The sequence below is a fragment of the Colossoma macropomum genome, unplaced genomic scaffold, assembly GCF_904425465.1.
Source record: "Colossoma macropomum unplaced genomic scaffold, Colossoma_macropomum, whole genome shotgun sequence".
In the NCBI taxonomy this organism is placed as follows: domain Eukaryota; kingdom Metazoa; phylum Chordata; class Actinopteri; order Characiformes; family Serrasalmidae; genus Colossoma; species Colossoma macropomum.
Genome location: NW_023494789.1, coordinates 29,072,315 through 29,087,782, shown reverse-complemented (window position 1 = coordinate 29,087,782; position 15,468 = coordinate 29,072,315). Strand labels below are relative to the sequence as shown.

The 15,468-nt window shown below is 38.1% G+C and overlaps 1 protein-coding gene across 4 annotated transcripts in view; it reads right to left on the bottom strand.

Moving 5' to 3' along the window:
* Positions 1 to 376: 376 nt before the first annotated feature.
* LOC118808243 (zinc finger protein 385A-like) overlaps positions 377 to 15,468 on the bottom strand; it is a 21,852-nt gene continuing 6,760 nt past the window's right edge. For 3 of the 4 annotated variants that reach the window (XM_036570777.1, XM_036570776.1, XM_036570778.1), the window contains exons 4-6: positions 14,748 to 14,911; positions 14,507 to 14,599; positions 12,269 to 14,271 (exon numbers count right to left, since the gene is read on the bottom strand). In XM_036570777.1, the coding sequence (XP_036426670.1) occupies positions 14,032 to 14,271; positions 14,507 to 14,599; positions 14,748 to 14,911 (497 nt within the window). In that variant the 3' untranslated portion in view covers positions 12,269 to 14,031. Of the gene's footprint in view, positions 492 to 652; positions 741 to 12,268; positions 14,272 to 14,506; positions 14,600 to 14,747; positions 14,912 to 15,468 lie in introns of those variants that run through there. The other variant, XM_036570779.1, reaches the window with a different exon arrangement.

Here is a 15,468-nt window from a genome sequence, read left to right as displayed (position 1 = left end):
TCCTATCTATTTTCTGGCTAATCTTCTAAAAATACGTTGACGACATTAGTAGAAGTTACACCTGCTAAATTAAAAGCTTTATTATTAGCATAGCTAATAAAATAAAATCACTGAACTTAGGCAATGGATAAAGTCATATCAACCAAGCAACGCAAATGCTAGTTTTCAAACAACTCCCCTGTAGCACTGAACATGTATTAAATGGCAATTCAAGACAATCAAAAACACCTCCTCAAAATAGCTTGGATTAGCACCTGCCTGTGTCTGCTGTTTGCAGGAGTTATATCATGGTAGTACAGGTTTTTAGTTATGATGATGATGATGATGATCATGATGGAAGGTTTGTAGAACAAGGCTCAAATTGTTGTGAAGAATGCTTTAATTGTGGGTTGAACTGTATTTTTGTTTGGATTTCAGGGGCTGAATTTACAGACAAAAACAGAGAGCAGCTCATTCAGAGAGTTTCCTCAGTAATGGAGATTGCAGACAACCTAAAAAACAAAAAAAAATGATTAGTAATGAAGACTACAGTAATGTACAAGCTGAAAAAACTTCCCTGGAGAAAATGAGAGCAATATATACAATCATCCAGTCAGGAGGAAGAGCTGTGAAAGCAGAATTCTATGAATTCCTTAAAGAGAAGCACCCTTACTTAGTGGATGACCTGGTGTCTGGATCCAGTAAGACTTAGTGGACCTTTGTGGGAAAACGTTACCATCCGGAGGTGTGGATTGATGGCTCTGTATGATTCAACCAAACATTAAAATCATGACCAGAAACCAAAGAAAGTAAATCAAGTCTTAGATGTATGATTAGCCTCTACAAGTATGAAGCCCCATGTTTTGAATTAAATTCTCAACCACTTTAAAGAGTAGCACTCTTTTTCTACATCTGTTTGGGTGGAGAGTAATCTATGTGGATCTGTGTGGCATTATGACTGTCAACAAATCCATATATAGTACTAGTTTATGTTTACAGTGATCACAGACTCTTTGCAATTCCCTTGAAACAAGTAGGTTTTTGTGGCACAAGTCTTTTGCTCTTGGTTGTGAGGGCTACTTTTCTTTTCACATTTCTTTTCACTCTTTGCCAAGCAACTATGCAAAAGTGCACACAAGGGCCGCTGAGAGACCATCCCAGGATCTCGTTCTTACCAGACAGACACTTTAAAAGTTAAAAGGGTGTCAAAAACTGTTTTTTTTAGGTGACAGCCCCGCAAGGATTGTCCTTTCATAAAGCTGATTTCCCGATGACGGCCTTACTGATTACCTTTTGAGTTGAAACAGGTGAGTTCAGTGACATAGAATGCTTTACATACTGTGGTTCTCCAGGACTGACGGCTAAAACTGCTGAATCAAATCAACACTGAGTGGTTCATAGGTGTACATTCTTTTTTAAAACTGAAAGATAAATAAATATAAATGATCTAAAAACAGCTTCTACCCAAGGGATGTACATCAGAGGCATCTGATTATTCAGCTTTTTAAAGTAAAGACTTGCAAACTCTTACATGCATCTTTTGAGCACAACTGGGATATGAATTATTAGAAAAACAGCCAAGCGTGAGTGCCTGAAAGCAAAGGAAACAGCATTTCAGAATAGATGGTGAGCACAGCCTCAAGTGCAAACCTGTGCTTCCCTCTCTTTCACAGTGCTTGGCTTGTAATTAGCAAGGGAGCAAATATACACAAGGGTCTCAGCTCTCACAAGGAAAGAAAACACCTGACTTTGGTGGGAGTTAAACCTGCAACCTTTGAATGGCCCTAAACCTAGGTCTAGAAGTCCAATGTGCTGTCCAGTGCACCACAGAGCCCCTACAATGCTATCAAAATGGTGAGCGAGTCATCATTTTAATGGACCATTTGTGAAAACTTCTACTGTACACACCTGGCACCTCTGGTATACGACCCCAGGATCTCCTGTTTACTAGAGAGCATTCCTCCTTTAACTGCTGTACTGACATTGGAGAACACCAGCAGTCACACAGGAGCCAGTCCAGTGCACACTTCTGATCCTCCTCAGACAGTTCCTTCCCTGATGGTTGAATCTACTTCAGCCTATGTCACTCCCTATATTTTTGTATATCCCTATATTTTAAAACCTCTCCACTACAAAAGAGATCCTGCTTGCAGTGCCAAACTGTAAAATGTACTGTTTAGACACAGGATAATTCACTAGAGTTCACAATTCATTGAAAAACATCTGAGAGAAAATATATGCAGTTTATCAAATTATTAAACCACAGCTGGATCTGTAATGTATAGGATTAGAGTGATTAATATTAAAATACTCACATCACCCAGAACAAATGATTAGTTTGGCTAAGTCATTTACTATAAAATAAAAAAAAAACTTTGAGAATAATCTAAGCAGTGACACAAGCGAGAGCCACATAAAGAGAAAAGTCACATCTCTTTCTCACTTGACATACATCCCACATACAAATCACCATCCAAAACCCAATCACAACAGCTCTTCCTCAAAATAAATGCAGGATAGACAGCATTTATATCATGGGGAAATTCTAGAGACAGTCTGTTTCCAGCATTTTCTTCAAACAAAACACTGTCCTGATGGAATTTTACCACCACCATGTTTATAGCCTACTGTAAGTCCACTATTTAAATGTACTATCTGTATTTGTATTGAAATATGCACCTTCTACAGTACATTTTTAATCACTTTACAGCTGGATGTGCATTCAAGCAATGTACACACAGAGAATACTGGCATTGCTGCTTGGAAGGATGAATAGATGAACAAACTGACAGGATGCTGGCATGGGCAGTTGGACGAACGAATGAATGGATGAACAGAATGCTGGCATGTCTGGATGATCAGATAAACGAACGGACAAACCAAGATTAACGTAATTAGAAGTAGGGGAGAGCAGGGCACAACCTAACACATTTTGTTTTTTGTTGGAATAGTTGGAATAATCATATCTTTAAATAAGCAACATGTACATTTCTGCTACAAACAACCACTTAAACATTGTTTCTGGCACCTGCCGTTCATGTACAATTCCATCGATAATGACAGGAAGTGCATTGCTACAATTTACCCCATGGGTGGGGATAATTGTAACAGACAGACGGTCAGTTGTTAGAAAAGTCTGATAAATTAGTGCAAAGTTAATTCAATATAATTCTAAGTTGTAAGAAACAAATATTTTTCCATCCAATCTGCATTATATATTATTTATCTACAAGACAGACAGACAGCTCAATTATAGATACACATACACACAGACACACACATCAAATATATATGAAAACTGACATGATGCTGTGTGTCACACAATGACAAATTTATTTTTTGTCCAGTGTAGGACAGCAAAAACAAAAACACAACACAACACATCAGTAAAATACAGAGTATTGTTTCTGAATAACTACAGCTTCCATCTGTTAATGTCAGTTTCACTAACATAGTTATGTACAACCAAAATACTAACATCTGAAAAATATTAGTAATAGAAGTAAAAGAAGACTTCTGTTTCCTGATGCGTTCCCTTTTTTGCCATGTAACAACTAACCCCGCAGTACGGAGGCTGTACTTAAGCCTAGCTAGCACTTGCTGTGAGCTTGTCACATGCATCAAAGCAATGCTATGGTGTGGGCTGCAAGATAGTGATTAACACTAACAGCTCAGTAACCGAAAAAAACTACTTTTGCACAGATTTTTTTAAAATGCTGACAAATCGCTCTGAATTTCCATGGAAAACCTTGGCTAGGAAACCTAATGTGGCCAGAGGCAAATGCTGCGTAAAGCAACATGAAGTCCGAGATCAATTGTGCCTTGTGTTAGGTTGTTCCCTGCGCTCCCTTAAAGCATGGTTTTAGGTTAACTGGGGCATTAAACAACATTTATTTTGATGTAAGATGTGGGATAAGAATCACAAGGGTTGTTGAAGTAGTTCCACTGTCATCTTTACAGTGGCAATGTTGTGTTCAAAACTTTTATAATGCCGATTTCCTTTTAAAAGACATAGATAAAACAGGAAATAGTCAAGGTAGAGAAAAGGAAATGGAAGCAAGGTAAGAAGAGCAAAGTCATAGCAAATCAGTTGAAAGTAAAGTGAGAAAAGAACAGAAAAAGAACAAACCATGAGTGTTTCAGGAATGAGGAAACTGTTGGAGGAGGTTTGGAGCTTTGTTATTTCCACAGCTATATTAAGTTCAGTGAGTTTAAATCATTTGGTCACTGACCCAATAGGATAGAGAAGTTGGAAAGTTTGCACTGATGCATGACTTCAGCAATTATAAACATACACTTTCCTTCCTCTTGCATGTCTCATACGTGACTCATGTATGAGGTGTGTGCACACAGGATGTATTGTCACAATCTTGGCATTTCAGCAGATGGATCTGGGTGAGGAATCTCCATGAACACAGTCAGCACAATCTCTGAACTGTCTAAGGATGTCTTTAATGCAGACTCAGAGAAAAGGAGTTCTGGGAAATCCTCTGTACTGTTTTATCTCTCTGTAATGTGTTATTTGAAAATAGGAGTGACACACAGCCATCAGTAAGTATGTACAAAATATATATGCACAAAATAATCTGATAAGTGCAAAAGAAAATAGATTATTAATTGATAATTCATCTTGTGGGTTTATCTGCACTTAAGTAATGGGATAATGAGAAGGAAAGACATAGAATAAGAAGGACATGAAGTCTTGATGTAATCATAAGTAGTGAGGAGAACTGCCACTCGATAAAAGCCTTGTTCAACTACAGCGCATACCAGTAAGTTTTTGTCTGACTTGTGCTGCTGGTGTGTCATGATGACACACCATTGTAACGGTGGGCAGCCCTATCCACGGCGCCCGGGGAGCAGTTGGGGGTTCGGTGCCTTGCTCAAGGGCACTTCAGTCACACACTGTCGGCTGAGGGGATCAAGCCAGCGAACTTCCGGTCACAAGGCTGGTTCCCTAACCTCCAGCCCATGACTGCCCCCAATGTTTATGTTTATTTTATGTTTATGGCACCAGTGAGCATGAACGGCTTCACTCAGCCAATGAGCTCACCAGTTCACCAACCAATCAGCACTCAGCAGCTATAAGACTAGTGTACTAATCCTTTTTTAATGAAATACCTTTGCGGGCGCCCTCTAGTGTGCAACATGATGGAAGCCGATGGAGACGAGAAGGCAGGATGCAAGCATGAGCTAGCAGTTTTGTTGTTGTTCATGGAGAAGGTAGTTAAAAAAAAAAAAGTAAAAGAAACGCAAAACGTGAAAAGTACTAAAAAAATTAAAAGAACCACCAAAAGCAAAAAAAAAAGAAAACAAAATACATAAAAATAACTCAAACTTAGAATCAGCAAAACACACTACAACCAAAGTCAAGCAAGGAATAGACTAACCAAGGGGAATAAATAGATAAAGAACACATGAGAAACACCTGGGGCTGACAAGAGGGCGGGGATACAGACTACACACAGGTGGGACAGATGACCAGGGGGCACGACCAGGGTGGGGACACAAACCAAAACATCTACAAAAGCACATGGCCTATATAAATAAAAACACATGTAACAAGACACACTAGAAGATAAAGACGGTCAGACACAGACAGAAACAAGGAAAGACAAAGCAGAACACAAACGGATATTACATAGTGTTTTGAAGTCTTTTCTTTTCTTATATAATGGGATAAAGTGGCCAGGCTCCCCTGAAATTGGCTCTGACTCCACATTTCTAAGTCAGTAACTACAGAAAGCAAGCTGATTGGATGAAGTGATTTACATTACTAAAGCAGCTGGCATGTGATAGGATGAGGCCATATAATTGAGATATTAGAGACCAACAGTGTACTGTAAAACAGAAAGAAAGCAGAAAGACGTTAAAATGTGCCTCATTAAAACTAGAAACTAATTAGGGATTAGAAACTGAACGACGCATTACACATCCTTCAAGACCGCATTAAAGAAAGAGCTCTACATTATAATCTATACTGAAGGCTTAATCGGTCATGGACTCATGTCATATCGCACAGATGTCATATTAAACTCAGTCATCACAGGAGGAACAAAGATGAGGTCTGAACATTAATGATTATGAGACTAACACAGTTTAAACAGTGAAGGTTATTACCATGAGCTGTGCTGAGCTGCAGCTCTTGTGATGGTTTATTAGTGGGATCGATTTCCCTGTTACTGTATATCTGTGTCTCCTGCCAAAAGAAAAGTGAACCAAATACTAAAGTCACACTCACAAATGTTTATCTAGAAATGGTTTCCTATGCAGTACAATTTAAGATAATGTTGTTTCTGAAAGGATTATGTGGTTGGAGACCACTATCACACACACACACACACACTGGATCACATCCAATCACCTCTCCACGGAGGCTTTATGCAAATACACTTCTGTTCACTTTACCCTCACAACATTGTTAAAACAGAAGAATTGATAAAATAACTTTCCAAAAATCCCCCCCACACATAACAGTTACACAGTAAAAGGGGAATTCCACCAAATTTTAAAAGTTTGGCATAATTCAGTGGTTGAAATGTAAACAAAATCAGAGTGATTTGATGTGAAGTGGCTCATTGTGGAGAAACTTACCAACTCAAATTTCTTTACAGTGGTAGTGATAGGAACCAGGGTTTGCGATGTTCAAAAGCGCAATGTTAAAGTGCAAATATAGCCATTTTATTTATGTTTTCTGAAACAACCAGTGAAGCTACACGTGTCTTCTGAGTTTTATACATAATGTTGAAAATGGGAAAATAGTGGTAAATCTGAAAAAAGTATTTTTTCTTTGGGTATATATAATGTTGCCTTATAATGCCCTGCATGTAACTCTCCACCATAAATGGTTTAAAAATCCATTTTAGACCAAAATCTACTCAAAACTGTCATAAAACAATGATGAAAAAAACTGTAGAACTGTAGAAAAAAATTTGTAGAATTCCCCTTTAAAATTCCCAGTGAGCACCATCTCAAACACTCTCACCTGGAGTGCTGGATACCAACGCTTCACTAATGCATCTCTGTGTCCCATAAAGAGTAGGCCTGGATCATACTATGGCTTTATGGGCATGTGCTCAGGGGGCTGAGCCACTAGGGGTTCCCTGCAAACAATTTATAATATAAAGAGCTTGTATGATGCAGGTGGGAACTTCACTAGTGGTGCAGCAGGAAAAATGAACTAATCTGTTATTGTGTCAAGGCCAGTCATAATCCAGACTCCATCCATGTCTTTCCTGAACGCCTGCCTTATTTTCTCCTTCACTCACTGCTTAGCAACAGGTCAACTATCTGCTACCACTTCGATCAAGCTTTCAGGTTTTTATCAGTAAGGTAATTTGAAACTTAAAATCCAGATATTCAAAAGATGTACGTGGACGATCTGTGAAAGTGAGACCTGATACCCCAACAGAGTAGAGAACGACCATTTCCAAAGCCAAATATAAAATGTCAGCTACTCAATTTAAAGAAAAAAATGCTGTGTCCTTGTCATCAGAGGTAAGATATAAATGAAAAAAAATAATAAATCAATGTCTGCCATGGTAGTATGCTTTGGCTACGATACTTGATGTTTTGGGTTTTTTATCGCTTTTCTTTAATTATGTACATTTCAGCTGTCCTATTTTATGTAGATTTAATTGGGGTAAATATGTTTCATAGGAAAGTGTTTCATTGGTTGTTGGGTTTTTGTTAACCTGTGCTCTCATTAATGTGTGATCTTGCCGTTTTTCACTCCATTGGAAAATGTGCCCAGCCATGATGTGACCAGCCCTGCGGTTAGTACACTGCTATCATGGTGCTTCGCACGCCTTGTATAACTTGATGTGATATCATAAAAAATTCACTGATCCTTGCTTTCTTTTGAACTGAGAACCTTATGTAATGTTATGCTCCCTTGTTTTGTAGCTGTCTGTGTCTCTATGCCAGGTCCTGTGAAATGTAGTCGGTATTTTTGTACCACATTCAAGTGTTTAATTCCAGCCTGCGTCTTTCATGTGATCCTATGCCTCATTCCTGCCTGCTGTTTTGTGTGCACATGATTGCATCAGGACTTATTTCAACATTAATACAAAATACATAATACATAATATTAAAAGAAAATACAGATATCTGTAAAATAAAATACTAAAACACAAAATGATGATGATGATTATTGTTAATAATAATAATAATAGTGAAGTAATAAGTCACTTTAGGCCTGTGTTACAGTAATTTAACCACAGTTAAGGTGTTAGATATGACCCTATTAAAGTAGATATTAAAACAATGCTTCAGTTTTTGGCCAGTGATGCTTTTTCCTGCACTTTTGTCACCAAAGACATTCTTTTGAGTCATTTGTTAAGTTTCAGGTTATGAAGATTTTCTTGTGTTCTTCTTTATTTTGTTCTTTATTCGCTAAGATTGTTCGGAAAAACCCCTGATGAAGAATTTGATCATTCTTATTGTGGTCATATGACCACAAATCTGAGCAGTATTATTTAAGATCAGGTTTATACCCTTGGACACCCCACACATACACATACATGCAAAATAACATCCGTTCATGCTTTTTGAATTACAAAAACAAAAATGTTTCTGCCCACACTGCACTTTACAAATGACAGCGAAACATGCAATCCTGAGTGCTGTAGCTCAGGCTTACAGGCTCCCCACCACTGTGTGCTTTCAGAAAAGTCTCATGTTTAGACATTTGTTTTCTGTCAGCGCTTGTACTAAAATCTGTGGGGTGTTTAGATTAATCAAGAATACTACCACTAGAGGGCTGTAGTTTCATAGCTATTAAAGGGGGCCTTGTAGGCCAAAACAATAAGTTTAAGTTTATAAAATGCACGAGGTAATACACATGCGTTGTTTTATTAAACACTACTGAAGAAGAAGAACACTGCATGTACCTGTAAATATCTTTAAATTCCTCACCCCTTGCAATGCAGAGCATGCCTTTGTACACAGGAACATCAATAAAACATTAGAAAGATAAAAACACTATGCTCTAAATGAAAATAACAGCACAATCGCAAACAGGAGAAAATGAGCCACAGTCCTGCTAAGCAGATGCTAGCCCGAACAAATACGTTATAAATATATTGCATTACATATGTTGTATGTAATATGAATTTTAAAACACCTATTGTGCTGGCATTCCTAATATTGTCTGGAATGCTATTATAGAGTTCAGGAGCTATATAAGACAAAGATCTTCCACCAACTGAGCTGTAAGCGATCCTTTTGCAGAAGTTTCAATGTAAAATGTATAACTGAGGATTTTCAGCATAAAACTAAAAAACAATGTTGTGTATTATCCTGTATGTATCCTAGAAGCTATAAATAAAGGGACAACACTGAGGGCCCTAAAACAGAGCCTTGTGAGACACCATATTATACTCTTCTATGTTCAGAAAACTCCACATTTACAATGACAAATTGTAAGCGGTCTGTCATGGAAGACCTAAATCAGGCAAGAACTTGTCTGTTTTCAGATTGTGTTCATGGATTCACCTTGGTTAACTGTATCAGCCTCTGCATTTTAACTCCTTCTGCCTGGACAAACCCTAATAAAACATCTTTAATGAACATCTCACTGCCTCAACAACATTACATAATCATTCATTTTAACTTCCATTAAACACTCATTTTAAAACTGGGAAGTGAAAACAGACTGGTCAAACACTCATTCTGTCTCTATCCTTAAACACATAAATATACAGATCTCTGAAGTATACACATCCTGCAAATGGGTGACAAGCCGCTACTGTATTATCCCTGATTCATATAAAACCACCATCATTTCATAATCCTACAGTATTCACTAATGAACACCACAGTTTCTCTAGCAAACCATATACGTATTACTATATTCATGATCACCCAGAGACAGCTATACTTATGAGTCCTGCCCTTCCTGACCCTTTCATACAGAACATTTCAGAATAAGATGATCTCTATTTATGTACTGTACTTCTCACAAGGTATTTTTATTGAGTTATAGGTCCTCAGGGCAGCCCCCCCCTCCCCACTCTTCAGATCTGATCCAGGCTCAGCTTTCATCCACCCTAATGAGAAATGTTAGCATGATGAGCTCAGAGGACGTGTTAATGTGAGAGTTGGACTGAAGTTGCTGGCACTGAGAATGGCTGTGCCGCATTCTGATTCAGGTTGGAATAATCTTTTCTGGCAACATAAGGGCCTGGTACACAGTGAGAGAGAGAGCAAAAGAGAAAGAGATAGAGAGCAGTGGTGGACAGTAACTAAGTAAATGTAATTCGTTACTGTACTTTTTTCGTGTATCTGTACTTTACTGAAGTATTTCCATTTTGGGCGACATTTTACTTTCACTCCACTACATTTCAAAGTCAAATATCTCTCTTTTTACTCCACTACATTATGCAATATTTGTCGTTCCTTTTGTCTTACGTGTGTAGAAAAAAATAACATGTAAAAACGAAAGAAGTGTGAAGGAAGAACACCAATCAGTGTACAGCGTGCACTTTGTTTTGAGCTTGTTTTGACCTGTTGGACATACCAACGTCAATGCAGCAGCGTAAAATTTTGGGAGTGTCTATTCCAACATAACTTTATTAATCTTTTAGTACTTTTACTTTCTATACTTAAGTACATTTGAAGGCAAATACTTTTGTACTTTTACTAAGTGGAAGTCTAAAGGGAGGAACTTCTGCTTTCACTGGAGTAATATTTTACCTTGGGTATCTCTACTTTAATTTAAGTACATGATTTGTGTACTTCGTCCACCACTGATAGAGAGACAGAGAGAGAGAAGTGCAAGCTCATAATTTGCTCTTTGTTCATTGAGTTAGTTACTGAGTTTACTGAGTCTGAATAATACTGTTAAAAATACGGTTTTCTTTGTACCAACATACAAACATTTAGTTTCTGATCTGGACCTTCCGTGCCAAAGCTTTGCAGAGATTCACTTTTACCCTCATTTAACGTTTTGAATTCAGTTCATGAAAGCTTTGCTAATCAACTGATGAGTTGAATCAGGTGTGTTTAATGAGGGAGTGTGCTGAAGTTTGCAGTGTTTTGGCCTGCAAGGACTGGAGCTTGATACATGTACTCTAGAGTGGGACCTGTTCACTTGTGCTCACATCACTACCTGCTGGTGTGACTGATACACCCCAGCCTTCACCTTTCAGTGAGATTTTAATGCAATCACTTAAGCCTGGAAAACAGTCTGCCCTCTAACTTTGCCACCTTTGAGGTAAAACTGTAAAACAGAGCTCAGTCATCTGCAGCAGATTTGACTGTTTTCAAATTCAGCCACAGCCCCCAGAATTATGTGTTGATGGTGTTTTATCAAATTGACAATGTTTGTACTAGTTCCTTCAACACAAGCGGCTTTGATGCTAATCCAAACGTATATGTATGTGTTCGAAATATATAATTGCTCTAATTAAGGTCCTAATGCCAGGCATGGATTAATGAAGACCTGAGTGCCATCTGTACCCTGTTGTTTTGTACGCTGTTGCTGAGTTTTCATTAAAGCCAAGTTATGGACCAGAACCTTAACGACTCTGAGTTTCTTCATAGAACCCTCTTTGTTACAATATCTTTCAATTATATTTCTTTTGCATATCTTTCACAGTGAGCAGATATGAGCAACACATGTTCTAGACCAGGGGTCGGCATCCAAAATGTTCAGCCATTTTATCCTTTCAACAAAAATCAAGCCACCTTGGGAGCTACAACATTATATGTCCATTTTACCGTCTTGGCTGAAATATGTCTCAGTATTTGCACATGTACTACTATAGGCTAAAAAATGTAAATGAAAACGCAGACTTACTTTGCTCTGCTTTAAACTTTAGATCAGCTATGGCTGCTTTTCTCGCATCTCTGGCAGGAATTTTTCTGCAAAAGGGGAACAGTTTCTTGTAAATGTCTCTCAATATTCAACTTTTTATAAGGCTGAAGTCAGCTTGTCGTCCACTTCTTGTTTGAATTTTCAGCCCTGTCAGTCTCCTTCAGCTTCTTTCTCTCCCTCTCCTTGCCTGTTTTTAGCAACACATTATTTTTTATTTTTTGTTAAACTGTTGCACCACACATGCACCAGCCCACTTGTGAGATCTGACTACATTACTTTTTCCTCATCTCTGTAGACTAGTGCTCAAGGTTTTGCACCACTGAACTCTGAATTGTGCATTCGTCTTTGTAATGAGGGGTTTATGCACGGCTACCTTACTACAATATCCCTCTCTATGTGGTTTTGCACAGACTGCTCTTGAACAAAAGGTCAAAGTAGATAAAAGGAAATGGAAATAAGAATAAAACAGCATGTATACAAACCAAAGCAGATTTAATTTCACTTTCAACAACACTTAATCAGTTGAAATAAAAGTGAGAAAGAAAAAAAAATGAACAAACCACAAGTGTTTCAGGAATGAATAAACTACTAGAGGATGTTTGGAGCTTTGCCATTACCACAGCTATTATTAAGTTCAGTGAGTTCAAATCATTTGTTCATCTGACCTGAAGGGATAGAGAAGTTGGAACGTTTGCACAGAGAATCATGATGGCTTTAAAAGTCAATCATAAGCATCCACTTTCCTTACTCTTCTCTTGGGTATCTCATTCATGGCTCATATATAATGCACCACAGGATGATGTCATGCAGCAATATATCCAATATCCCAAAGGTTTGGAGAGAGGAGTGAATTTGTACCCATTTCTCACCAACATGAGAGGAGAGGCATAAGATCTGGATTAAATGGTGTAGAAGACTGATTTATCAAAACCAGTGAAATAATGAGATGTAACATGTCTGCTGCTGGTACAGTTAGCTAAGTAGCAAATCTGGCAAGCCAACAAGGTCTTTAGCATGAAGCAGTAGGTAGAAAACATTAGCCAATATTACTGTAGCATTTTATGAACGGGTGGCCTAGACCTGAATAAATCCTATTTTTATTCTTCTTGTTCCTGTCAAGAAGAGAAAAGGGGTGTATTAAGCTCATGATGTGATCACAGGGCAGAGCAAAGAAAATTCTATTCTAACAACTCATCTGCTTTATCTGCTTTAACAGCTACATACAGTTGTGGCACTGATACTGCAAAGTACTGGAATAAAGTCCTTGGTATAAAAAACTTGCAACCTCATTACAGGAGTGATTATACAGAGATTTGTGTATTGTGGCATGAATTGCATATGAGTATGTTAGTGCTGCAGTATCTAATGTATGTGATCGGGTCATTGAATTTTGTGTTGTGTTGTCTATTTGTTGCGATAATGCTAATTTAGAGGTGGCAGCACTAATGCTGGCTCCACCTAATAAGTGCCATACATGGTTGCTTAGGTTACTTTTGAAAAAGAGAAAATGCAGGAAAGTTATGTTTTTTGTTTGTTTCTTTGTTTACTTGATTTGAAGCATTAATGTTATGCCACCAATGAAGGAAAAAAAATCATACTATGCAAATATGTATTAATTAAAGCTTTTATAATAGTAAAAGGCAAAACTGTCTCCACTTTGTTAGTACGAATGTCCTTGGTGCAGGATAGGCAAGCAGCATATGTTGCCATGGTGATGTATCCCAACAGAAATTCCAGGGTTAGATCCAACAAAGCTTAAAGTTAGCTGGCTAAGCAGGAAATCCTGGACAGAGAAGACTGAGCAAGTTATCTGTAAATTAAATCGTAGCTTATTGTACCCTCTGCGGTAGCATCCAATCATCAGTAATACACAGATTAGCCAGTTATAAATGTATATAATTTAGACTGCTTTGGTAGTCACTGTTATTAGCGTCAACCTCTAATTATACAGTACATCAACTAGGAAGCTAACTGTTGTGACATTACAATATTTGCTTAAAAATATATTCTCTCTGCTTTTATTTTTTAGATTGTTTAAAATGTGTAGCCCCACAAAGTCCTGCTTAGGGCTCTCAAAAGTCTACAGCCAGCCCTGAGTGGCACAGTCGTGTTCCTCCAGCCCTCTCTCCATGAACATGCTCAGCACAGATGCACACTAGGAGATCCTCTGTAATGTTCTCTCTCTCTGTGACATGATTTGAAAATTATAGGTAATGATTTGTCTCAGGTGTCCATCAATAAGGAGAGAAAAAGACTGGCTTATGGGAAGAATAAATGGACCTGAGGGCAGGTCGTAGGAGAGTTGGATTAAACTGTGTGGTGTGGATGATGGGGAGATACAGGTGTGGTGAGGGTCCAGCAGTACAGAGTACAAGCTGATTGGATGAAGTGGCTGCTGCAGCAACTGCCATGGTATTGGGTAAGAGGCCATAATTGAATGAATTGGGCAAATCCTTATGGGATAACAGAGTGTACTGTAAAGCAGAAAGAAAACAGAGAGATGTTCTTTATTAAAACTGAACCACTCTTTACACATCCTTGAAATCTACGTAAAAGTAAAGAGCTCTACTTTATGATCTTTACTGAAGGTCTAAATGGTCATGGACAGATGTCATATTAGGTTCAATCATCACAGGAGGAGCAATGATGACGAGTTCTGAACCTTTATGATTATGAGACTGACACAGTTTAAACAGTAAACGTTATTACCATGAGCTCTGCTGAGCCGAGGCTCTTGTGATGGCCTACTAGTGGGTTTGACTTCCCTGCTACTGCATCTCTGTGTCTCCTGCTGGATATATGCTGAGAGAAATATGAAAGAGAGGAAAGAACAGGGATAGAGTGCAGTCTAAACACCAAAAAGACAGTGTAAGGGAAGCCTCAAATTCCTTGCTTTTAACAAATGAGAACTTTAACTGATTAAAATGTTGAGGTCATGAACTCTGATTACCTGTTTGAGCTGGGGTTCTGAATTTACTCGGACGTTGCAGATCTCACAGTGAAATGTGCGTTCCTGAGCACTGTGGCCTGGGTTAGAGGAGAAGTACAGGCGAGGGTAAGCCTTTATGGGGCCCAGACCACTGCGCGCCTCCAGAATGGTCTTGTGCTTAGTGCCTATGTGACAAAACAAGAGGAAGGGCTTAATATGATTTTTTAGAAAAATAAAACAGCAAATTTCATGGAAAATTTAAATGTCCTTGCTTTTCTTTTTAAAATAAAGCATTTGATGTACTATTTTAACACTTTGAAAGTAGCTCTGGGAAGCAAATGTATCACACAGCAAAAGGAATTGCTGAAGTATTGATTTCAGTCTGAACTTAACAGCCCCTTCCTTGCGTTTCAGCTAAATGAGAACAGAAGTTATTTAAATGTATATCTATATCAAAACACTAGCATTCAAATGTTTGGAACCACCTTAAAGAAGTTTGAATTACTGTTTTCAGTAATATAAATCCAAGTTTGTTGCAGATACATGCATGAATTGATTCTATTATGAACAATTTGTAGGTAGCTATAAAAGCTAATTAATTTTCTATGATAGAAAGAGCTGTGGCTGGTTCTATGATCATGAGAAAAGTAGTACTTTTTAACTTGCGGGCCACGGCCCCCCAGTGGATCGTGGTGGTACTGCTACAGGGCCCCTGGCAGTTAATTTTTGAAAAAAAAAATTA